Source organism: Trichosurus vulpecula, chromosome 5 (assembly GCF_011100635.1).
Source record: "Trichosurus vulpecula isolate mTriVul1 chromosome 5, mTriVul1.pri, whole genome shotgun sequence".
Taxonomy (NCBI): Eukaryota; Metazoa; Chordata; class Mammalia; order Diprotodontia; family Phalangeridae; genus Trichosurus; species Trichosurus vulpecula.
The window spans coordinates 126,903,677-126,930,912 of record NC_050577.1 but is presented as its reverse complement, the minus strand read 5'-3'; the positions used below and the strand labels follow the sequence as shown (position 1 = coordinate 126,930,912).

The 27,236-nt window shown below is 35.8% G+C and overlaps 1 protein-coding gene across 6 annotated transcripts in view; it reads right to left on the bottom strand.

The window, feature by feature from the left end:
• The window catches only part of CADPS2 (calcium dependent secretion activator 2), a 730,659-nt gene that overhangs the window by 141,240 nt on the left and 562,183 nt on the right, over nt 1–27,236 (bottom strand). For all 6 annotated transcript variants that reach the window (XM_036759293.1, XM_036759295.1, XM_036759294.1 and 3 more), the window contains exons 14-16: nt 13,935–14,036; nt 9,199–9,262; nt 5,299–5,422 (exon numbers count right to left, since the gene is read on the bottom strand). In XM_036759293.1, the coding sequence (XP_036615188.1) occupies nt 5,299–5,422; nt 9,199–9,262; nt 13,935–14,036 (290 nt within the window). The remainder of the gene's footprint in view (nt 1–5,298; nt 5,423–9,198; nt 9,263–13,934; nt 14,037–27,236) is intronic.

The following is a 27,236-nucleotide window of genomic DNA, read 5'->3' as shown; positions in this document are numbered from 1 at the left end:
AGTTCTTCATCTGTAAGAGGAGGGGGGTTGGACCAGATTATTTTCAGAATTTGAGACATTTCTCTAACTTGTTCAGGACAACAAGGAGTTATGCTAGAAACAACTGCCAAGGGGCAGCTAGGTGGCGCAGTGAATAGAGCAGTGGTCCTGGAGTTGAGGAGGACTCGAGTTCAAATGTGACCTCAGACACTTGACACTTACTAGCTGTGTGACCATGGGCAAGTCATTTAACCCCAATTGCCTTGCCTTCCTCCCTCCAAAAAAATAACTGCCAAATGTGAATAACTCATGGAAATGTGAACTAGCTTAAAAGAGATGAATCAGATATAACACCTGAAAGTCTGCTGCGAGGTGGGAAATCAGTGATTTCACCACGTTAAGCTCAGGAATAGGGGAACAGGAAGAGAAGCCCCAGGTATACTGCACACATTTTGTCCCTGTAACACAACTCAAGTATCTACAGTAAAACCTTATTAGCTTAGGTTCTACCAAAGTAGGATTTCTGATAGTCCATAAGTGCTGGGCTGAACTTCTTTCCTTGGCAAACCCCTTCTTCCTAGTTAAAGTTCATGGCTTAAATAGAACTGGAGAAAAATGTAAAATGTTCAAAAAATTGTTTTTAAAGCATTTTCAAGCATGTTAAGAGTCTCTTTAATGTACTATTAATCTTTCTGTTTTAAATAATACTCATTAAAATATTTAATTTAAAAAGAGAGTCTCATAAACCTTTCTTCTAGGCAATATTTTGCTAAGACTGCAGGACTTGAAAGTCAGGAAGTTCTGGGTCCAATTCCTGCCTATTCCACTTATAAACTGAGACCATGGAGAACTTATTTAAATTCTCTGGCTTAGACTCCCCCCTTTAACATGATGATAATAACTCCTATAGTATCTACCCCGAAGGGTGACTGTGAGCCTCAAATGATGGAGGGTGGGTAAATGCTCTGCAAACTTTAAAGTACTATCTATGTAAATGCCAATTATTATTATCACTGTATGTGAAAATAATGCACCTGCATTTATTTTAAAATTCTATAAAATCCAAATTGTTCAGCAATCCAGTCTGGTTTCCCTAGATAGTTAAATGAGTGAAGTTGAACCATATTTTCTTTTTTACTTCTGAGGAGATAATCCTAATCAATAAAAATCATTTTGCTTGAGTTTCTTATTTGCTAGTTTGTGAGATTTAAATATCTATGGCAGAAAGCTGAGGGAGAAGTTAGGCAAGGAAAGGGGGAAGAAAACTTCTCTTCCTTGTGGTGGAAAAGGAGAACCACCACATGGCTGCTGTGCTCTGTATTTTAGAAGGACTCATCCTCACTTTCATATTGAGAAGGAGTAAGCTTCTGTGGTGCCATAGATAGTTAAGGAGTCAGAAGACCTGGGGTTCTCATTCTAGCTCTGCCACTAATTCGTTGTAACTGCTTAATCTTTTGGCAGCTCAATTTGTTCAACTCTAAACAGGATTGATACCACCTGCTCTACCAACTTCAGGAGCGATGGGAAGATACAATGCATAACAGATTTTGAAACAATCATCTAAAAAGGAGCTTCACTGTGGTGTGAAGGTGACCCAGGGTTCTTAAAGGCCATGCCATTTGTTGATGAGCTTTGACAGGTCCTGCCAAGTTGGAAAGGCTTTGAGTGGAGTCTTGTTGATTGCCTGTGATTTGTGGATTAGTCTATAGAGAGATGCTTATCATCAGAAGATTGGCAGTAAATTTTTATAATTTCATTGTTAGGCAATATCAAATTATCATTATTATAAATTATTTGGAAATAGCAACTCAAGAAGACCCTCTTCTAAGGTGTGTGGAGATTGCTATCTTTGTGAGTAGAGAGAATACCAATACCGGTGAAATCAAGACTTTTTGAAGTATTGAGGTAAGATCTTGAGGGAATGGTTAAAAGGGCTACACAAATGTAAGGAGCTGTTTGTTTTGTTTTGTTTTAATAGAGATTACTTGGTGCAACTTTTCCATTTTGCTGATAAAGACAGTGAGGTCTAGGGAGGTTAAGTGACCTGTCTGAGGTCACAGGGCTATTAATTAGCATTGTGAAGATTCTTGACTTCTTGTCCTATACATTTTACACTTAAAATGAGTTGTTATTGGAGACCCATGATTCTTACTAGTCCATGTATTCTAAACCATATTTAGCAATCATTGACAGTAGTTCCTTTTTCCTTTTCCTGCCTCAGTTTCTCTTTAACTCTCTGTTGTAGTAAACTAGGTAAACAAGATAGTTGGTTGCTGGAAAGAAGACATAACTAGAAAAAAACAAAAGATGGGATTTTATTGGAAACCTTCAGTTAGAAACCTAAGTAGTTATAAGTAAATTTTACTCTAAACTCAGAAAAACAAGGCAAGAAAGGCTCTCTAGAGTGCTTTCAAGCAAAATTGCAACCTAAAGTATCCCAGGTAATTTCTTAAACTTCCTGAGAAAATAAGCCTCACTCAATCACTGATTTCCATTTATAACAACCCTAACTAGTGCTAAAAGACGTAGAAGATAGCTTCCAGGATGTTAGGCAGTAGATAGGACTTCAATAGAGGATTTATAGAAGAACATGGACAAGAAATGAACATCACAGTATAGACGGGTCATCATCTCCACAGATGTGTACCCCCACATCCATGAGCTCATGGGTCTATCCAAGTATTCAGTATTAGGAAATATTTACTTATCATTTAATATAAATCTTATGTGTTCTAAACCCATTAATTTCCATCTTATCTTTAGCAGCAATAAAGATCTCTCTCCCTCCCTCTGTCTCTCTCTGTCTGTCTCTCTGTCTCTCGTGTGTGTGTGTGTGTGTGTGTGTGTGTGTGCGCGTGTGCAAGAGCTCATGCTTACTGACTCAGGGTACTCAGGTTCTCACACTGAAATTCACATCTTTTGAACCTATAATCTTTCTTCCTTAACCCCATAAAGAAAGGTGGTATCAATTGCTGAACTTGGTTTTTGCACCGAATGCTCACTCAGCTATTATTAGCTCATATACCATCAAGGTCTTCTCTGTATTCTGGCCAAAACGGTATAATTTTTTTAAAAAATCAAAAGGAAGACATTGGTACATCAACACCACAACATCACAACACCACACTAAAGACAATGGCATGTGCATGCAGGGGGTTGGTTAATCACCTGTTTCCTTTTCTGCTGGGCCTAAAACATAAGCAGAGAGAATTTAGAGGGGAAAAAAATGAACATTACTCAATATAAAATCACATCAGTATAACACACCAATCTGGTACAGAAAAAAATGTGGCTCATTTTCTATTTTCACTAGAATGTGATTTGATTTTAGGTGTAATCCAAATATAACTGTAATGACTCTCCTCAGAAGCTAAAGCCAACAGAATTCAAGAGCATGGAATATTTTTTTCCCTTTGATAAGCAGGCATTTCTTATCTCTGAAAGTGGAAGGTTTATTATTCCCCTCTGACCATGTTTCAGGAATGGTCTCATAACTGACATTATTACCTTATCAATGGTACCAGTGGAAGAAAGAAAATTAATCTGCCCATTGTATTTTGTCCCTATTAGGAATATATGACAAAGAAACCATAAACCTTCATTTAAAGGGGTAAGTTTCACATTTCAAACATGTAAACAGGTGCTATTTCTTGTCATTACCTATGCTCTGGGCCTAGGGTTATGTCTATTTCACTAGTGAGGATAAGTCTGGTTAAATATATGTGGAATAATACATTTTTAAAGTTTACATATGAGAATGGGTACTGTAGCTCAGAAATAGAGAAAGAGACTGTAAGATATAGGAAGGAATATAAAAGTCCTTGCTCCATTTAAACATTCTTGGATAAGTCAGTGATCCAAATGAAATAAATTACATGGATTTTAACGGAGAAGAAAAGCATTCCTATGAGTTTTTCTGTACAGAGTTCAGGTTGTTTCTTCAAAATTATTTTTTTATTTACTAAATTTGTCTATGGATGCCCTTCCCTCTACTCTACTTTCTATCTTACATATAGTTTTAAAAGGTTATAAAGTCTACTTTTACATTCATTCTCTTTATCAATTTTCAGAAAGCCCAACATCCCCAACCCATCAAAATTATTTCAATGAGTATTCAGAAACTGAATACTAAGATATTTCTTTCTCATTTCTTCCGAATGATCTAATATTCATCGCTTTTGCTTTAACACAACATGATATCATAATTAATGATGTTAAACTGGTAACTAAGGAGATTTCATGTTGTTACTCTCGTGATATAATATTGGTTGCTATAGTGATGGGATGGCTTTTTTTGTTAATCACTCAGGAGGTTGGTTAACTCATGCTTGTCAGAGAGCTTGACCAGATTTGGAGAGAAAAAGAATTCATACTACAGTTAATCATATCATCCTTATTTCATTTTCTGTGATTCTGATAACAGTTTTAAAATTAGCTAATGCTTATATACCAACTCTACAATAACCATTTTGATATTTTAAAGTTATTGAGGATTTTCAAATGCTGATTATTTATCTGTTAGAAGATGTAAATAATGTGTATATTTGAAAAATCATTAATGGAAAGCTTTTCATTCTCCCAAAGTTAATTCCATATGTATATTATGAAACATTGTTTTATTCTTATTTAAACAAACTATCACAATGCATTTCTATTCCCTTTAAATTATTTCAGTTTATGCATCTTAAGAAAAAATTTAGTTATGTGCCCATGCCATAAGGTTCGATACCCTTTCAAAATTATTCTAAAGATCATTATCCTTAATGAATAAAATCCAAAGAAAGAGAAAAAATGCACAGTTCTCTCATGAGATCTAATCTTTCAAATGCATTAATATATTGCAAGTAATTAAAAGCTCTGGGTAGTTCTATCAATTTATTTCGGTGCTAACGATATCAACAAGTTTCCCATTTCTAAGCATGAGTATAGAACATCAGAAAACAATCTCACATGACATTACATTGTTATTGATCAGGATAGAATATACTGCTAATAGTTTAAATGCTAGACATACTTACAGTAATGCTAAAAAATACAACCCATGAAAACACCTTTTCGTTTCTTGAAAACTCAAAATAAGAACAAAGGACAACTTAAGCACGAAGCCTGGGTCTTTCATTCAAGCAAAGTCCCAGGAGGCATATTAAAGCAATGAATAGGAAAAAGCTCTACAGTTCACCAGCTGAGATTTTAATGAGACATTTCCCCTTGCTATGGTACAGGTTTGTTCAGGAAAAGGAAAAGACTTCTCACAGAATAGTCAGTTAATAGGCATTGCTGGCTCCCACAGCCACTTTGGCAATTGCTCACTGTACTGACCTTCTATTTTGGCATATTCTGTAAGTCTAGTGTAATTGATCAAGGCAGCCTTCTCTAGACACTTTCTGACCACTTTCTTCACCTCTTCTGCTGGTATGGGAGTGGCAATATCTTTCATTAAAACCTACCAAAAAACAGGAACAAATCATATAAAACATCTTCAACTCTAATATTTATAGTAAGCAGTGTTAGACAACAGCAAAGGGAAGGATAATCGGTAAATGGGCTATTGCTTGTCATCTGAAACATATTCCATTCCTCTTGTCTGAACCCTTATTTGTTAAACTTATCAAAACCTTTCAAATGCAATGTCAGCATTCTGTATTACTAGTCAGCCACTCTCTGGAAACACTTAAGACCATCCAATATAGCAGCAATTGTAGATCAGGATCACAGTGCATGAGAAAAGATAAAAATGTAAAGTTTGAAAAGCACACCCTAAGTTCAAAGCTCAGCTTTTCTGAGTACTACATTAAGTAATGTGTGAGAAGAAAAACAAAGCAACAAAAATAAATTCGCCAAAGATGAGCAGTGTGAATTGCTTTTGAATTAACACCTTCTTTTCTTTAACCAACGTATTCTTAATTACTGTAACCTACTATTACTGCTGAGACAATATACTGAAAGTAGAGGAAAACCTCCCTAGTCTTGAAAAATGTTACTTTATTGACAATTTAATCTCTGAAAGATTAAAAGGGTTATCTGTCCACTACTGTTCACTGGACTCTTAAATCATGCTTTCTTTGTTTCTCTTAAAAGATAACTAAGTGAAAATTAATTTAAAAGATGCTTAGTTTTTCAAACTCTAAGTAAACTTTATCCTAAAAGAGATTTCATATCATACTGTCTACTTAAACAGTTAAATAATGACCATGAATTCTTTCCCTTAATACTCAGGGATGGATGCATATTTCTCAATAAAATGTTTCAATACACATTTCTGAATGCTCGTTAAGACAGCCCCAACCCTTCATATCTTCAATAAGGTTTTCTTATCTTGTTTTTAATAAAGCAAATAGTGGGAAAATGTGCACACAAAATGAAAATACTTAGTAATTTTCAAATATAGTGCATTTGTTCAGCGAATTTGTTGTTCTATTAATGTTTGTCTTTGTGTAAACACTATAGGAATATAAAATTCTCAATTTCTATCTTTATTATTCTATTCTTTTTTGCAACTTCTTTATTATCTAGGACTCTAGTTTCAGATCATCTCAGCTTTATGTTGACCTATGGTAGAATGTTATAATTTTACTAATCAACATTTCTTTGGCTATTTTAAAATGAAAGCAAAATTTAACCTCATCACAGATTCATTTTTTCTTCACATAATCTTATGAGGGAAAAAAACATTCCAACATATAATTGGGACTTTATGTCAGACACAAGCTACTGTACTGCCTGAATAATCCTTGTGGTTTATTGGCCCATGGGTTAAGAAGTTATATATCTCAAACTAGCATTGTTCCCTTTTTTGAGGGCACAAGGAGAGGCAGATTCTTAATTTCATTGGTCTAGGGAATCAGAAGGAGGAACTTGGGCCTGGAAAGGCAGAAATATTTATAGGGAAAGTGGAGCAGAGACCTAGACAGAAGAGGGGGGAGGAGTCTAGGTATAGAATTGCCTCCATTGATGCAGATAAGTAACTAGTTGGTAACTTAGAGTTGTAGACATTTGTCTAGGACATTGAGAGGTTGAGTTATGTGCCTATGCTACAACACCTAAGATGTGTCATTGAAAGGACATGAACCTAGATTTTCCTGGCCCCACAGCTGGACATATACCATGTTAATTCTCATTATCATCAAAGAAACACCAACATTGAATTAAAGGTAACTTTCCCTCCACCTACCTCTAATGGTGAATTCAACTATTAGGGAAGATATTTTAAAACTACTCAGAATATGATTCTCTGCCACTCTATTAATTTGAGAAATATTTAAATCAAGCAAAATTTCATAGCATAACTGACTAAATGAAGGAATCTAATCCCTTCCTGGAAATGGGAGTATAAAAGGTCAAAAGCTGGAAAAAACAGTGATCTATTGCATTTCTTCTGCTTTCTCTTTCTTTATATACTTTCTCTTTATACATATGCCAGTAGAGTTCTAGTTTGAAAAGTGGCTTTTCTAGGGGCACAGGTTTGGAGGTAGGGGAGGGTGACTATTACCATACCAACTAATGAGAAAATTTGAAAAGGGCCCCAAAGTGGCCCCAAATATTTCTCCCTAATTCTGCCAGAGTCATGGAGTAGATCTAATTGAGACAAAGATCACCTTTCATCATTTGCCAGAGAACATGATTAGGAGCAAGTTTCTTATTGCCACTTTTTCTACTCTGTAGAAACCTAGCAGAAGAACTGGGCTTTGAATAGTGGGTACTGCCAGTTCTAAATGTGAAAGAGCTGTTAAGGATTTTCTTGTACCCATCTGTATTGCTATTGTTGTCAACTCAGTACATTTTTTTACACAGACTTTTCAAAATCTATAGCTTGAAGCTCTTCAATATAAATTTCCAATATTATGAAAATCTAAAACAAACAAGAAACTACTGTACCAACTTTTTCAATTCCAGCTTGCTTTAGAGGAGGTAGAATAATCAAGAATGAGGCAATGGAGAGCAGGGTGAGAATATGAAATCCATACGGAATCCAAAAATCTTATTTTTGCAATCAGTTTTAGCTCCCCTTTGCAATCCCTGGAATGGAGTTTGCTTCTTTTTCCAATTGGGAAGGTACTGATATACAATGAAATATCTAAAATGAATTTAGCATAATGAAGGATAAGAGCTGGCTAAGGAAGCCAGCAAATCATAGATCAGCCCATGAGCTATTGAAATTCTCCAATAAGTTTTTAATGGTAATATAGAACAAGCAGGACTTATCTTATTTCTGTATACCCATTCCCTTATCACCCTCCCATTCTTTTTACATGATTTAATTGGTATAAGGAAGTCCCAATGAAGGAACTCTCTCTGCCTATACAGTACTGCCCCTCCTCTGGGACTGAGGGTTTAGAGAGTTGCTTAGAACACTCCCAGATCAAATAAGTAGCCAGGAGTTACACATGATATAGCTTGCATGTGTCAGAGACCAGGAGAGACTCAAACTCAGATCTTTCTAATTCTGCGACCAATTCTCTAGATGCTATGGCACACTGATGCACTTCTCTAATAGTTTATAATACATAAAACAGTTTCTTCCTTTAAAATATTTGTATTTTAGATGAGACAGAAATAAACTTTTAGAAAAATGTTACTTTTAACATGCAAGGATGCAATCCTGTTTTTTCTTTTAATGGGAAAATGGGTATCCACATGTTAAACAACAATTGATGGTGTATTTGATTAGTCATAATTGGAGAAATGAATCTTGAGGTGAGCTTTGGATGCAAAGAAAGAGAAGAGCTAATGGATATTGAATGGAAAAATATTCTAAGTATAAGGAATGGGTGTGTTATGAGTAGAGATGGAAGAAAAGATGGGAGATACAAGAGGTTTGATGAACAGAAACATACCAACAGAACATCATAAGAGTGAGGAGGAAGTAGATGTGTAGAAAAGCAGAAGGGCAGAATGAAGGGATCTTTGTGAGGGTAACTGAGCTACAAAGAATGGGCAGAAGACAAGAAAGATCCCCGTGGCTTCATGAGAGGGGAAATAAACTGGATGACAGGAGGCCAGTGAAACCTCAGGCTTACAGAAGACAGGATTGCAGATGCAACAGCAGAGGATTTTACAACAGAATTTTAATGAGTGGGGAGAAGGAGCCAAAGATGGAATATAATAGAGACAAGGAGAAATACCATAAAGACAAAAGAAAAAGGTAGCCAAGAAATACGTAACTTTCACTACTTCCATAACAAAAGGACAAGGCACATGAAAATTCAAGTACAAACTTACCCTTTCAAGTAACGAAAGTGTAGCTTTGAGAGCACCTTCAGGCCGTCCAAAGGGAAAGCAGTATCTTTAAAAACAAAGAAAAAGGAACAAGAGGTCAAACATTTTATGTCTAATTTAAAAGCTCCCATAGTAATTCCTTGTTCAATTATTAACAATGACATTCCAGCAAAGGGAGGGCAATCTCATCATTTCATCATGGAAGCTTTTGACTGTATGTTCATTTTCATATCATAAATGCCCTAAACGGTTAAGAGAGCTTACTGCAGTGAAAAGACTGAAGCATTCTATGCCTTTTTGGTAGTAAGTACTCAAAGTGTGTGCTTTAAGAAATATAAAGGTGGTACATGAATAATGGGGAATGCAATAAAATGCATATCATAAAAAAATTCTTCCTTTTTTAAAGTCTTAATATAAAATGAAATGACACATAACCATCTGCAATTGAAAAACAGAAGTCCCAAATACCCTCATTCTAGCTAGTGGGACAGGACTGTGGTTCTCCAGCTCCCTGGCAGTTACCCCTCTATTCTGTGTCATATTCATAAACTTTCCCAGGTAACAAAGTTAAATCCTTGCCTTGTCTTTCACTAGCCAGTAGCTCCTTGACCTGAGTCCATACCCCATCTCTCATGTACCAGCTCTTTGATATGTTACATAGATCTTCTGAACATACAAGTACATGGGGAGAAGAGGGAGATGAGAGAGACCAGATTGAGAAAGGAGTAGTAGGTTGCACAGAAAATTCTTGTCACAAAATGGAAATATGCTCACGCTGCTCTTTAGAAGGCACTCCTCTTCAGTCTCCTTTCCATTTAAGAGTGTAGCATGTTATGGCCACTTCCATCCTGGGGGTTCTAGACTTGGTTTTCCCTATTTTCCTGAGCTACCTCTGGCAAAACTTTCATGGTATTACAGAAGCTATATGCCTCAGAGTGCCACCTTGCTATGACTTATTCATCTTTCAGATGATAACTTGAAACAAGAGAAATAGGATTGTTTTTTTCAGATTATTCAAAATCAAAAAAGCACCTTTACTTTAAAATACAATTTTAAAAAGTAACCAATCTTCCTTTAGGAAACACAGGATACCGAACCTTAGACTCACGCTTTCCAGACTTGAGGAAAACCGGATTAAATGTGACTCCTCACATAAACACCCCTCCACTTAAGAATTCTTGGTTTCTAGGATTAATGAATTGTAGATTTAGAGTCAAAGCAGATTCCAACCCCTTTATTTTACAGATGAGGTGAACTGTTGATAGTCTTAAAGGTAAGGGCAGAGCCAAGATTCAAACTCAGATCCTTGGACTCCAAAATCCAGCATACTTTGCCTTTACCAAGCTGCTTCATTACTATTTAATTCATGCATAAACCTTTATCTCTGGGGTAATATCAGTACATGGAAAAAAGAGTTATTTTCTACTTTGATACTGATTTTAAATTCAGATAATTTTATAAAACTAAATTTCAATAAAATAGTTTATAGCTTTTAAAAATGAAAGTGTTCATGCTGTCACAAGTTTTAGTTTTGCTAAATTTTTAATGATCTCTTACATAGCCTACAGCCACAAAGTCACATAAATATGGCAGCAGATTGCTTCAAAATTGCTGTTAGCAATTTATTTGTCTTTCTCCCATATTTCCTCCCTTAGCACTCCCCCCTGCCCCCAAAGATGCCTTTCTCTCCCTCCACACTTTTTTGGGGGGGGGCGGGAGGGAGGTGTAATAGGCAAGGAGACATTTATTAAGCTGACTGGTTTCTTTCTTTCTTGGTGGGGAGGGATGGTGGTCCTTCCTATTATCAAATTAGCAAAGTGGTTCTAATCATCTTCTACATCTACAGCCTTAATCCATTTTAAAATAAAACACAAATTTGGTTCTTGTACAGTATTTCCCTTCTCCAGCCTAAATCTTTTGGATACATTTGCATAATCCACTCATTGTTCTCCCCTATTGTTTATGCCCCTTAAACTGTAGGTAACACACTTTATGAATGGAATGCTGCTGATCTCCAGATTACTTTTAGCATTTCAGGTCTCCGAAGTCCCACTGGGTAAGTTTTAAATTAGCATTAGCTTCCATTACATATACATATGTAAATATTTCAACACACTTATAGAGTAGAAGCAATCCTGGATCAATAAGGTATAGAAACTATTAGGGCCCTTTATATATTTAGCATGTCCCAAAAGTCTTAGTGCAGTGTTAAACTATTAAAGCTTAAAACTGCATTAAGACTTTTGAGATAACACGTATATATACACACACCTAAACATGTATGTTTATAAATATGCATACATAAAGATGCATACATACATGTAAAGTCCTTCTTTAAAATGATGTATCTTGTCTCTCAAGTGTACACATATTTACATATATAAATATTTAAAGGGAGAAAATTCTTTTTATCCGACCTTTTAACATAAATATTGACTTGACATTATGAGACAGCTGTCGATTTTTTCAGGACTGTTAACATTCTCTTCAATAATCCAGATATTAGTATCTGTGTATCTACATAGGTGCACCGTGAGAATTATTTTAACAAAAATTAATTTTACTGCTGTAGCTTTTTTGATATGTGTTTACTGGTAACGAACATCTGAGCTTCTGTTATATCAAGATTCAAAGTACACTGATTGTACCTTTGTGCTGGAAGGAATAATAGAGTAATGGAGTTAACATTGGAAAGGACTTTAGAGGACCTCTTTACTTTACAGAAAAGGAAACTGATGACTGAGAGGCTAAGTATCTTGGCCAAGGTCACTTAAAGATCAAATAGCAGAGACTTTAATAGGTCATTCAGTGGAGGTCCTCTGTTTTCACGAAGGTGTCTGAGTAAATCCCTAAGAAGGTTTTAATAATTGTATTGTGATGAGAAAAAGTTAAATAGCACCAGATGTGTCTAATGGAAATGGGATGAATTAAAAAAAAAGAAAATAATATGTAAGAAATAAATACTTCAGGTGGTTTTTTTGGGGGGGGAGGGGTGGATCTCTAGATTGTATCAACTCCCTGAGAATTACCCCTAACTTAAATTCCAAATCTAACTGAAATCTCTTCTACTTTAATGTGTCCTCTTCCTCTTCTATACATATAGAGAAAAAACTGTTTTCAAACTGGTCATAAAATCTTTCATATACTTGAAGGTTATAATCAAGTCAACCTGATGAGGGCACAGTCTCTGGGAACCCCTTGAACCCTTGAACTCTCCTTGAATCTTCCCACTCTACCTGGCCTTGGCCTGAGGCTATAACCATTAAGCCCAAATGCCTACCTTGCCCAGTCCTCTATTGTCCAGCTGTTTCCTAACCTTAATCTTGTCTTCCCAACGACCTCCCGCCCTTAATCCTGTTTCCCATCCTTAAACCTGATCAAAATATCTATACCCTAGCTCTGCTACCCCAGCCCTTTATGGGTTGTCATTTCCATATAGCCTTCAGCTATTTCCCCCACCCGGGAGTCTGACTTCATCCCAGTCCTTTCAGGCTCCTCCTTAGACTCCTCCTTAAGTCCTTCCCTAGACTCCTCCTCTGGCCACCCCAGACCACCCCTCAATCCCTCCCACAAGCTTTGTGTATATAATCTCCATCTTGCCTCCATGAAGGTGGTCAGATCCAATCTAGCTCAGATTGGTCTGGCCCGCTTTCCTTACAGGTGTCGCAAGGGGTGGGATGTCTTGGGGGCAGGCCTATGTGGCTAACTCTTAATAAACTTTATCTTTTCCCTTTGCTGAGAAAGCTTGAGTTGAATTCTTTTGGCAGGACCCGGTGTTTCGGTACTTTGGGGTGTCGAGCACCTCTCACCCCAAACCCTCATCAAACCATGACTTTTTTCTTCTTTTGGCTTATCGGTTTCAGTCTCTTCAGATGATAAAATGTTAGTATTAGCACAGAAATGAAAACATGTCATTTAGAGCTTTAAGAAACACTGACAATCTTATTTTGTGATAAGGAAACGGGTAAAATGTCTTTCTCGTAGTCAGAAAGCTAGTGTTAAAACAGTCAAATATAAAATTGAATGAACTGGAAATTCTTTAAAAATACATTAACTCAATTGACCTAGTCAGCCCATTCATATTTTTGAGTCACAAAAATTCACTCCTTCTTTGTTTTGGTCATTGGTAGATATTTGTTTTTTACCGTGGCCAAGGACAAAGCTACTTGTGTCTTTTGTCCCAGGCCCTCCCTATCCATGGTTCACTTCTCTCTAATATTTAATTTGTCTATTTAGGTGCAAGGTGCATGGCCACAAAGAAGCATATGGCAAGGTCTTTGTCCTCAAGGAAGGTGACCATATAAAGATAATTAATTACCAGTGTAAGGCTCTATATGATACGCATCAAATGTGTGGTATGAATTGTAACTAATAAGGCCAGGGCAGAGGAAGAAGCGATTACTTTAGGATCTCTCACTGTAATCATCAGCTTCAAAGAGGAGGAGGACTTTGAGTTTAACCTTGATAGTTGGGTAAGATTAGTTACCAAGAGAGAAAAAATAAAGAGATTTCAAATGAAAGAAGAAGCCTTTGCTATACTCACTGAAAGGTAGATTCCAATGATTTTGTAGAAAGCTTTGCATTAAGAAGGCTAAGTAAGGATATTGGATGTGATCCTGTAGGCAATAGGGGAGGCATTGTAGGATTTTGAGCAGTGAAGCAATATTATGAATAATCTAGTGGCCCTTTGCAGGACAGACTGGGGAAGAGTACTCTTGTAAACACAAGGGAAACCATACCTGAAATGGCTAATTTGGTTTTCTAAAAGAGAAGACAGCCTTTCTTTAATCTCTTCAAATCTTTCTTTTTCTTCCACTGAAACAGTTCCAATTCCATCAGGTCTGTCAAAAAGAGAGAAAAGCCATTTAATTACAGACAACAGTTTTCTTTTATATGTTACTTGGTGCTATGCACCCAGTGTAGATCTGCAAAGTATTTTAATGTCAGATCCACACAATTTCAACAATTTATATTATTTAGACATTTCCTGAACTTGTTTTTATCTTGAAAAGCCCCTAGAACAATGGTTATTAGTTTGAATTATACAGATTGTCTTGTTACATAAATAAAATATGCTGGATAAATTTACAAACATTGCCTTCATATGCTGACCTAGAATGAAAGGAACTAAACTATTTTCTTTTAGCCAGTGTTCAAGGTAATGAATTATGAGAAATATTTTCCAGATTTACAGAAAACAATGAAAAGTCCTTGAAAATGCCTGTGAATAGTATTTTCTAGTAGTACCAAACATTTAACCATGGAAGTGAATGCTGCACAAGTTATAATATTATAAAAAATCTACTGAATGGACTTTAAAATTTATTAACTACTTTTATACCAAATAAGAGTGACAATTTTACATTTTAACTTTCACTTGCAGGAAATTTTGGGGGGAAATGTGTACTATGTATGCAATTACAAACTCCTGCTACTGTTGGAGATTATATTGCTTCTTTAATTAAAATATAAATGTATGCATGTATACACAAAAGGATGAATGTCTAAAGAAAATTGGACAATGATTATAATTCTTTCTTAATTCAGATTCAGAATGAAAGTAAGGATGCATCTATATCAGAGGAATTTATAGTTTTAGCTGTATCCCTTCCAGAATTTGATCACCTATAATTCCCCTACTGAATTCTGACTCTCTGAATATAAATATATTTTTGGTCGTAGAACTAGACATAAATCATACTGAACCCATATTTACCTCATAACCTGTAGTATGTTTGCAAAGCCTAGCCATTAAGTATGAGAGCTGTCCTTGGTGATAATTTATAATTCCTGTCCTTATTAATTCTACTTTCTAAAGATTCCATTTTTAATTCTTGACAATTAGAAGCAGGAGATTGTTTCCCATTATTTCTTTTTTTCATTTAAAAATATGTCATTGTACACAAAAGATAAGAAAGGAATGCACATTTTATGAGAATTAAAGAAAAAAACAGTTTGCAATAACTTTGGACACAGATTTATATTTGACATGTTCATTGTGGTATAGATGGAGATATATCTTTGATGCTTGTTAACTATAGTCAATTAAAATTAAAGCAATTAATTTTAAAAGTTGCATTTTAATCACAATGACATAAAGACCTTTCATTCAGCAATCAGATCAAAAGCATCTCAAATGGAATGAATTTTTCCTACATGTAGATGAATCATTTAAGTGTTTTCATATAAACTTATAAATTACCGAGGTTTATTCTTTAAAAATGTTTCTTGTAATTATATCTCATTCTTAATTTATAAAATGCCAAAAGTTTGATTTTTCTACTCTAGATAATTCATCAGTAACATTTATTCCATCAGAAAGAATTTTAATTTAACCTTTCACAGTAAAAAACCAAACTCAAATGTCAAAATATTGGTCATTCATTATTTCTTCAGAGAATAGGAAAAAAAAATTGATCTATAATGAGGGAAAAGTATAAAAAAGCATAGCAATTAACTATTAGCTCATGATGAAAGTTGAAAACAGTTTTATAATAATGAACTTCTCAGGTAATACTTTGACAAATCAACCTTCTTACACGGAGCAGCTGTTACATGCCAAACATAGATATGCACAGGTGTTTTTTTGGTCTTAATATTAATGAGCATAAAATCGTTCATGGAAGATTAGCCACAAGAACTAAGGGGAGCTTAACTTTATTCATCAAGGGTAAGGCTTAGAAGTCCAGAGGTTCATGACATCATCACATGAAGCAACTTTTATTTTTCAGCTGAATGATTTTTTTTAACTTGTTGGGTCCAAGCAGATAACTTCCCTGAATTTTCAAATATTCCAGGAACAGTAATAAAACCAAACATCTAAAGACACATGTGACTATTTCTATTGCTTTAGTATTTCCCAAAATTGACATGAAAGAGCAAATAACTTATCTCCTTTGTTCTGATGAACAGCATGACACTTTGCCTTAGCACTCTGACAGACACAACATGGTTGTATCTGAGTGAATTTCACTGTTAATGCTTGGGGTTGTCAGGTGAGATCATGATCCACAGGATTCAAATAAAGAGTTCTGTCATATTAAACCTCACTGGGGCATGTCATATACATGACAGATAGGAGCCAGGGGTCTACACAGTGACATGTGAGAAAGGTAAGCCAGGACGATGTCACATCGGTCAGCCTTCACCACAACAGGAATTGTCTTACATACTGAGGGGTTGTCACTTTGTCGCATGTATTACCAAGAGAGGTATCAGCCTGGCATGTTAAATAAAGCACCTAACACTTAGATTTCTTCACATGTGTTGATTCTATTCCAAGTAGCTAAATGAATATTCAGTTTATAATGAGTGTATAAAATGCCCTCCACCCCAAATTACTGACACATATTACTAAGTGTACATATTATCCAGTGAAGGGAGAGGCTGTGTATTCACTGAAAGTAATTCTCTCAGATAGAGACTTGTTTTCTACCGCAAGCTTACAAAGGAAACTCTAAAGAATTTCCAACCAGATATGAGGAAGAACAATTGGTATTAAAACATAATATAGCTGCAGCTGAGACATACTGATTGTTGACACTATTTAAAATATAACCTTTCAAATCAAAAGCTTAAAAATCTATGAGAATTTCAAATGAAATTGACATTTCATGCCAGTACGTCATAATTTCAATATGTCAATTATCAAATTAGGATTTCAGTTCAAGAAAACCAACACCCTAAATATGACATACAGATATTACTGAATGGCTCATTTCAAGTTATGTACTTTCAGAGAGCCTTAAATGATTATGACAACCAAATTGTAAGTATTAGGTTAATTTGATTGATCTATTAAGTGCATAGTACACGCAAGACATTCTGCTAGCTGATCATAAGTATATGTATATATGTGTATATATACATACATATGTATTAAAATTCTATTTTTTCCTAATTACATGTAAAGATAATTTTTAACATCAATTAAAAAAATTTTTGAGTCCCAAATTCTCTTTCTTCCTTCCCTTCTCCCCTTCTCAAGATAGTAAGCAATTTGATACAAGTTATACATGTGTAATCATGACATATTTCCATATTGTTACTACATATTTTTAAAAAACCTTTATATACAAATCTCGATCTTGTGCATATTAGCAATAATAAGTGTGAAAACTAGAAAAAGATCAGTCAAGCCAAGTTTTGTGTTGTTGATTATAGCAAGCACTAAATTATTATTACCAACATTGTTATTAATATTAATAAAGAACAAATTATTTGGAAACTTATCATTTAAAAGTAGAAAGAATAGGAAATTAAATAAAGAATGGAGAAATCGAGATTTCAGTTTGTGGATAAAATGGTTTCCATATAAAAATTCAACATGCATTTTATACACAGAATTAAAACTTAAGGCAGAATTTCATTACAACTATTTAGCAATTTAGAATTAGTAACTTCATTAATAAATTAAATCAAAACCTTTTAAATCTAAGAAGGAACTATAAATTTTTTTCTCAACATAAAAACAATGAAAACTGAATCTTTTTGTAAGTACATATTTATAAGATCACTGGTAAAAACATATAGTAGAATAAAAATATCAATTATTTTAAAATCTAACAAATTCCTCAACTTCCTTTTAAAAAATTAATTCAAGGACCCCAGGCAAGTCACCTAACCTCTGATTTTGCCTACTGGAGAAAGAAATGACAAACTACTCTAGTATCTTTGCCAAGAAAACCCCATACAGGGTCACAAAGAGTCAGGCATGACTAAACGACGGAACAATAACATAGATGATGCACTGACCATTAGATATCGACATGATTCTAATGGTGAAGGTGGGGAGTAGGGGAAAGATGGCTATGATTCATTTCTGACACTTTTATTTTCTAAAGAGAGGGCAGTAATAGACAATGTGAGATTTCTGTAGAAGCAGAGTCCCTTGGGAATGGAGTTTAAGGTAACTACAAAATGGAAAATATCTCTCAAGCAAACCTCCTCCTTTTAATCAAAGATGTAATTAACCAAGCCATTATATAGAATTTATTCTCTGCTTTAACCAATAAGCACTCAAAGGCCAAATGTTTATATTAACAATTCTTCCAACATTCTTACAAATGGTAGATTTAGTACAGTGTTACCAACAGTTGTGGCTTCTCACCTGAGCTTATGTTTATGCATGGGTCTCTTTCACATAGAACAAGAAAAAAGTGTTTTTGAGATGCCTATTCGTTGCAAAATGGTTTATAAATTCTATCCATGTTTGTTGTATGAGCTTTCTTAATGGGCAGAAGGATCTGCACTGTTTTGGAGATTTCTGACTTGTTGATCTAGCAGATTTAGAATATATTAAAATTAAAATTTAAGTATATAGGACATATCATATTGGGATACTTATCACCACTATACTTGAAAGTAGCAGATCTAATAGTCCTATATTAGAAAAATGTATATAGGACTGTACAAACAACAACAAAAAAAACCTCAATTTAGGCAGTACAAATCTATTATTTTTTTTCATTTCATGAATTTAAGAAGCCTCTATGTTTAATCCATTATCCTGACCTGCCTCAGTACTATGTACGATTGGAAGTACTTCAATATTGAAGTTTTTGGGGGGTTCAAGCAGTACCTTGAACTATGCCAGCACTTATGTTTCTGCTTATTTGAGCCAGCAGATTTCTTCCAGGGCTCTTATAGGAAGCATATTACAGGTTTGAATGTGTTTCAGATTAATTTTAGTGCTCTGTATCTATGAGGCTAATATTAACTGTGAAATATCATTTAAAGAATACTTCCACAATATTTCAGAATATATGGTAGATATCTACTATGTGAGAAACAATAAATCATATTAATACCTGAAAAGGTCTTTTTGTTGCTGTTATTCAGTCATTTTCCTTCGTGTCTGACTCTTCATGACCCCATTTGGGGTTTTCTTGGCAAAGATACTGGAGCAGTTTGCCATTTCCTTCTCCAGCTTATTTTGCAGATGAGGGAACTGAGGCAAAATGGGACTTGTCCAGGGTCATACAGCTACTAAGTGTCTGAGGTCATATCTGAACTCATGAAGGAAGATGAGTTTTCCTGATTCCATGCCCAGCACTCTAACCACTGTGCCACCTAGCAGCCTGAAAAGGTCTTTAGAGCCCAAATTTAGAGCCAGAAGTGGTTTTGGAGGCCATTTATGGCAGCCCCTTGGCTCTTCTGACATCTCCATCCTCTTTATTTTATATATGAGTAAAGTGAAGCCCAGAAAAATTATGTGACTTTCCTAAGAACCCTCAGGTAGTGAGTGGCAAAGCTGGTATTTGAATCTAGGTCCTCTGACTCCAAATTCAGCACTCATTAAATGCTGCCCCTGGCATACTATGGGAACTCATTGTGCTCCTCAGTATGTACAAATAAAATTTATTAGAAAATAATAACAGAAAAGCTCAAACAAACAATAATAAAATTATAGAATAACATGTAATAACAGAATAATATAAAATAGATAATAATACTAAAAGATCAAACAGATCAACTTATAGTAACTTTCTATGTTTTAAGTGAGTTTTATTGCCTAAAGAGATTTTTGTCACTTTAAAATTTGGGCATTTTTATTTCAATGCAGAACTAGTCATTGATGCTCAGTGCCTGCCTCAGATATGCTTTGATTTGGTCTGCACTCTCCCTAAGGACTAATCTGCTTAATGTTTTTACAAATTAGACTATATGGAGAAAGAATTTAAAAAAATCTTGGTGAAAAAAAATGGCAAAATATCTAGGGGAAAACAGGTATGACACATAAGTCATAGACTGTGTTGCTAAGCTGTAGTCTTTTATCTCCAGACCTACTGGAACAGAACAGGATGGATTTTTTCAAAGAAATTTGTTTCAATAATGAGTGTGGCTGGGTGGTGAGCGATGGCTTGTTAGGCAAGTAGAAAAAAAAAGAGTGAAATAAGAAGACTAAATAAAGGAACAGTTGGCTCAGCTGAACGGAAAGAAAACAGGGGATAGAAAGATAGAAAAGAAAATAGGAAACCATGCAACAATCTGACAGTTTTCCTCTTTGAACTGTTTGTAGGAATCTAACAAATTGAACCCATCATATTGCTATGTCCCAACACCAACAAAACCACATCAAACCCACATTTGAAGGGCTATGGAAAACATGAAAAGCTCACTTTATCATATATGTGACTAATGGTCACTTTAAATGAACAAATTAAAGTCTTATTCATATTATAATCAAATGAATCAATTTTTAAAGACTATTTCTCCCACATCTGTACCAACCCTCATAGATAGTTATGGGGAAAGAATTTTCGTCACTACCTTTAGAAAGTGAGCTCCTTGAGGGCAGGGAGCAGTTTTTTTTTTTTTCTGTTTATCTTTTGTCCTTTGTATATCCAGCACTTACCACAGTATCTGGTACTAAGTAAGCCTTAAACAAATGCTTGTTGATTGTAATTTAATCCCAAAGTATAAAGGAGGTATTAAGGAACTTCCCCACAACCTTCCTACAACAATCACAATGTTCCTAACGCTGGATAAAGGCAATTTATATTATAGGAAAGATTTTATGATTGCTAATTATGACTAGTCATGCCCTTTGAGTTTCTATATAAAAGAAGTAGCTAGGTGGTACAATGAACAGAGTGCTGGACCTGGGGTCAGGAGGACTCATCTTCTTGAGTTCAAATCTGGCCTCAGATACTAGCTGTATAACCCAGGGCAACTCACTCTAACCCTGTTTGCCTCCGTTTCCTCATCTGTAAAATGAACTGGATAAGGAAAAGGCAAATCACTCCGGAGTGACAAAAACAACTGGACAACAACAAGAACATAAAAGAAATAAGTCTTTCAGCAGTTGAGGTAGCTGGGACTGAGAAAGCTTTGTGGAGGTAGACCCCTTCACCTGTGCCAAAGGACAGCAGAGAGGGGGGAAGGATTCTCTCTTCTCCTCCTCTTTTGGCCATACCATTAGAGCTATAAGAACCGCATCCATCCAGCAGCAGAAAACAAAGGACAGACACAAATACAAGAGAGTTACCAAAAAGAGGAAGGAACTTCAAATAGTGTGGCTGCTTTACAGCAGTGAAGAGGCCAAGCTATTGTCTCAAGAAGGGAACAGCTGAGTGGCCCCTTCTAGCAGAGATGCTATACCTAAAGGGAGCTATGTGAAGATTCTACAAAGAGAGAAAGCACTCCCAGGGCATGGAGTGCCATGACTTGTGAGTTATCCTTGGCCACACATACATCCTTAACATGGGACTCATTACCACTGTCCCTTAAATCTTACTGCACTCTTCCCATGAGTGTTGTGTATGTCTGAGGGAAAGAACACCTCAAGGCTTTTGGGTGGAATGTTTCTGTCAACTACTGTTACAATATCACCTAATTAAATTTCTTCCCTAAAAGCTAATTGTTTTCTGACTATTTGTTTATGGGATTTAACATACTAGTGGTGGCATATAAACTACGCGAGGAGTAGCTACCCACAGGGTTATTGCTATAACTGGGGGTTTGTGTGAGGTAAATAAAATGTGAAGACTTCACAGGGAAGAGATGTATAAATATGTATCTATATCTATACTAAGAAATGTTTAAAAATCAAGAAATAGGGAAGCGAAAAAAAAATTCTGAGGCCATGAGAGTCTGATGGCTCAGCCTCTGGGAAAGTTTACCCTGAAACTTTTTGTTCTTTCTTCTGGTTCTGGTTTAAAGATTTGCTCAGAAAGAATAGGGTCACTGTGACCTGTTTTCCTTTACTGTAAAAGTACTGTAGAAGAATGGAGAGGGTCTCCCCCTCCCCTTATCCTATTCTCCTTCTTTAGATTTATAGATGTCACCTCAGTTGTAATCATCAACTAAGGGAATAGGAATTGGAGTTTCTGTGCCTCAATTTCCCAGTTCTTTGCCTAGCTTTCGTGCTCAGATTGTAAGCCCACCTCCCAGCCAGGGTGAGAAGGGTCAGAGGTGGGCGGGAATTCTCTTGTGTTAGGTATAATTATGGGTGCTTTGCTCCTTATAAAGTGCCTCCTTTGCTGGTTCTGCTCTGTGCTAGCACAGGATGCCCAATTCTCGAGAATTGAATAAAATTTATTTCTGTTCCCACCCTGAGATGGCTCCTTATTATAAATTTAATTGGTGAGGGTCTTACATCCCACACAGGTGGCAGCGACTCTCTGGGGACCCAACCTTTGTATTAATAACAATTAATAAGAATTAATAACAATACAAGGCAACAATTAATAACAAGACATACCACAAAGCTATCTAAAAACATGACTGTTGTATTGGGAATCAGGGTAGGGGAATACTGAATTCCATATCACTAGAAGGGTTTAAGCAGAGGAAGGACTATCCCTTATTTTGAATGTTGTCGGAGACAGCCATGTTTCAAGTAGAAGTCCCAGTAATTTACTTGTTGGGTCCTTTCCAACTCAGAGACTCTATGCTTCAGCATCTCATTTGAAACTCAAAACATCTGTGTGTGTGTGTGTGTGTGTGTGTGTGTGTGTGTGTGTGTGTGTGGTGGACTTGGGGAGAGGGTAAGAAGCAGTTAGCTAAACATGATAATCCTCATTTTAAAGATGAGGAAAGTGAAGATCAGAGAGAGCATGTGCCACAATTGGTCAAAGACAGAGTTGGGACTAAAACCCAGTTCCTCTGACCCCTATGCTCAGGTACTGTACATGTCTCCTCACATCATTGCTGTATATAAATTGTCAAACAAATTAGAAATGTATATTAGAAATCATTTAATCTTCTATTTAATTGAAATTGTATGAAAAACCGTAGTATATACTTTAGCAACTGGACTAGAGACTTCTGTACCCAGCTTTACTCCTGATTGCTTAGTAAATGAAATTTGCCACCTTTAGTTTCTTTAAAGTCTCAACTAGAACAGTGAGGGGGAACTGACCCTGAAAATATGTCACTTTCTGGCTTTTTTCTTTAGAGTTAATTATATATTTGCCCATATACATCAGAGATTTCAATGCAATTCAGCAAATGTTCATCAATCAGTTTCTAGCACAGAGGGTGCTATGAAAAATACAGAATTTAGATTAGAGATGGTCTTTGACTTCGTGGAGTTTATAGTCTGATAGGGGAATGTGGCACACACACAAATAACTATATAACCTCATTTTTTGGGACCAGATCTTTGATTTCTTTGGCATACTGAATTCCCACTGAGGAAACTCCATTTATCAATGCAAATTGGCATCTTCACCACAAATTACAGGATTAGAGGATTTTCTGAGAGGCACTGAGTGGTTAAGTGAGAGTCCCACAGCCAATATGTTGTCAGAGGCAAAATTTGAAACTGGGTTTTCCTGCCTCTCTATCCACTATACCATGCTTTGTCGCTAACTTAACAAATAATGTGTGGTAAGTGTATCTAGTGAGCTGTTAATGTGTGATATCTTTTTTTTGAATCTAATTAGTGTTTAATTTTTCCCCAGTTACATGTAAACAACAATTTTTAACATGTTTTTAAAACTTCGAGTTCCAAATTCTCTCCCTTCCTCCCCCCCACTGCCCATTGAGAAGGCAAGCAATTCCATATAGGTTTTGTGTAGTCACACAAAAGATATTCATAATAGTCCTGTTGTGAAAGAAAACGTAGATTAAAAAACTCAAAAAAATAAAGAAAATGAAAAAGGAAAAAAAAAAACAAAGTTGCTTTGTCTGCATTCAGACACCATCAGTTCTTTCTCTGGGGATGGATAGCATTTTGCATCCTAAGTCCTTCAGAGTTGTCATGGATCGTTGTATTGCTGAGAATAGCGAAGTCATTCACAGCTGATCATCCTTACAATACTGCTGATACTTTGTATCCATTACATTTCACTTTGTATCAACCCATGTAATTCTTTCTAGGTTTTTCTGAGAGCATCCTGCTCATAATTTCTTATGGCACAATAGTATTCCATCACAATTATATACCACGACTTATTCAGCCATTCTCCAACTGATGCCCATCCCCTCAATTTCCAATTTTTTACCCCCTCGAAAATACCTGCTATATTTTTTGTACATATAGGTCCTTTTCCTTTTTGTTTTTTTATCACTTTTGGGACACAGACCTAGTAGTGGTATTGCAATGTCCAAGGGTATATATGCATGGCTCCACAGTACCTTGCGCATAGCTTCAAATTGATCTATAGAATGATTTAATCAATTTGCAACTCTGACAATACATTAATGTCTCATTTTTCCTGCATTCCCTCCACCATTTGTCATTTACCTTTTCTGTCCTCTAATCTAATCTAATAGGTATGAAGTAGTACCTCAAAATTGTTTTAACTTGTATTTCTCCAATCAATAGTGAGTTAGAATATTTTTTCATATGGCTATAGATAGCTTTAATTACCTCATCTGAAAACTGATTATATCTTTTGATCATTTATCAATTGGGGAATGGCTCTTATTTTTACAAATTTGACACAGTTTTCTATATGTTAGCAAAATGAGGCCTTTAGCAGAGAAGCTTGCTTCAATTTTTTTTCCCACAGTTACTATTGCTAACTGTACTTCTCTCCATCCTATTCCCCTCATTTATTCTATTCTCTCTCTCCATTCACCCTGTCTCTCATCAAAAGTGTTTTGCTTCTGATTACCCCTTCCCCCATTCTGCCCTCCTGTCTAACATCCCCCCCCCCTTTTCTTATCCCCTTCCCCTTCTATTTTCATGTAGGATAAGATAGACTTCTATACCCCATTGCCTGTGTAGCTTATTTCTCAATTACTTGTAAAAACAATTTTTAACATTTGTTTTTAAAACTTTGAGTTCCAAATTCTCTTTCTTCCTATCTCCCTACCCATCCTCATTGAGAAGGCAAGCAATTTGATATAGGTTATACATGTGTAGTCATGCAAAATACTTCCATAATAGTCATGTTGTTTCCTTTTACCCTGTCCCTCCTCGAAAGTATTTCCTTCTGATTACCCCCTCTCCCAATCTGCCCTCCCTTCTATCATTCCCCCCCCCATCCCCTTCCCCTCTATTTTCCGATAGGGTAAGATAGATTTCCATACCAAATTGGGTGTGTATATTATTCCCTCCTTAAGCTAATTCCTATGAAAGTAAGGTTCACTTATTCCCTCTCATCTATTTTCTCTTCCCCTCCACTGCAATAGTTTTTTCTTGTCTCTTTTATGTGAGATAATTTACCTCTTTCTACCTCTCCTATTCTCCTTCTCGCAGTACATTCCTCTTTCACCCCTTAATTTTGTTTTTTAGATATCATCCCTTCATATTCAACTCACTCTTTGCCCTCTGTCTATATATATTCCCTCCAACTAATTCCAACTATTCCCTCCAACTAATAATGAGAAAGGTCTCATGAGTTTCAAATATCATTTTTCCATGTCCGAATGTAAACAGTTCAACTTTATTAAGTCCTTTAGGATTTCTCTTTCCTGTTTACCTTTTCACGTTTCTCTTGAGCCTTGTATCTGAAAGTCAAATTTCTATCTAACCCTGTTTTTTTCTCAAGAATGCATTAAATTTCTCCATGTCATTGAATGTCAATTTTTCCCCCTCATGGATTACACTCAGTTTTGCTGAGTATGTGATTCTTGGTTTTAATCCTATCTCCTTTGACATCTGGAATATCATATTCCAAGCCCTCTGATCCCTTAATGTAGAAGCTGCTGAATCTTGTGTTATCCTGATTATATTTCCATAATACTTAAACTGTTTCTTTCTGGCTGCTTACAATATTTTCTCCTTGACCTGGGAACTCTGGAATTTGGCTACAACATTCCTGGGAGTTTTCATTGGGAGATAGCTTTCAGCAGCTGATAGGTGGATTCTCTCAATTTCTATTTTTCCCACTGGTTCTAGAGTATGAGGGCAGCTTTCCTTGATAATTTCTTGAGAGATGATGTCTAGGCTCTTTTTTTGATCATCGCTTTCAAGTAGTCTAGTGATTTTTAAACTATCTCTCTGGGATCTATTCTACAGATCAGTGGTTTTTCCAATGAGATATTTCACATTGTCTTCTACTTTTTCATTCTTTTAGTTTTGCTTCATAATTTCTTGATTTCTCATAGAGCCACTGGCTTCCATTTGCTCCATTCTAATTTTTAAAGAATTATTTTCATCAGTGAGCTTTTGGATCTCCTTTTCTATTAGTCCAATTCTGCTTTTTAAGGTATTCTTCTCTTCACTGGCTTTTGGGACCTCTTTTGCCATTTGGTGTAGTCTATTTTTAAGGTGTTATTTTCTTTTTTTAATTTAATTTATTTAACATATTTAGTTCTCAGCACTGATTTTCACAAGAGTTTGAATTACGAATTTTCTCCCCATTTCTACCCTCCTGCTCACTCCAAGATGGTGTATATTTTGGTTGCCCCGTTCCCCAGTCAGCCCTCCCTTCTGTCACCCCACTCCCCTCCCATCCCCTTTTCCCTTCCTTTCTTGAAGGGCAAGATAAATTTCTACGCCCCATTGCCTGTGTATCTTATTTCCTAGTTGCATGCAAAAACTATTTTTTGAACATCTGTTTTTAAAACTTTGAGTTCCAAATTCTCTCCCCTCTTTCCTTTTTTTTGGATCCCCTTTACCAAGCTGTTGACTCATTTTTCATGATTTTCTTGAATCACTCTCATTTTTCTTCCCAATTTTTCCTCTACTTCTCTTGCTTAATTTTCCAAATTCTTCTTGAGCTCTTCCATGGCCTGAGACCAATTCATATTTTTCTTGGAGGCTTTGGATGTAGGAGCTTTGACTTTGTTGTCTTCTTCTGACTGTATGTTTTTTATCTTCTTGTCACCAAAATAAGATTCTATAGTATGAGTTTTTTTCCCATTGGTTATTCATTTTCCCAGCCTATTTCTTGATTTTTTTAACTCTTTGTTAAGGTAGAGCTCTGCTTCTAGTGTGGAGGGTGTACTATCCCAAGCTTCAGGGGTTTTGTGTAGCTGTTTTCAGAGATATTTCTAGGGAACTGTAAGTTTTCAGTTCTTCTAAGGGGAAGTGTTTACTCTTCTCCTGGGCTGTGTTCTGGTCAGTGAGTGAAGACAAACACTCTTTTCTGCTCTGGAACTGTGAGGAGGGTTCCCTCTCCACTGCTGCCACAAGCTCTGCT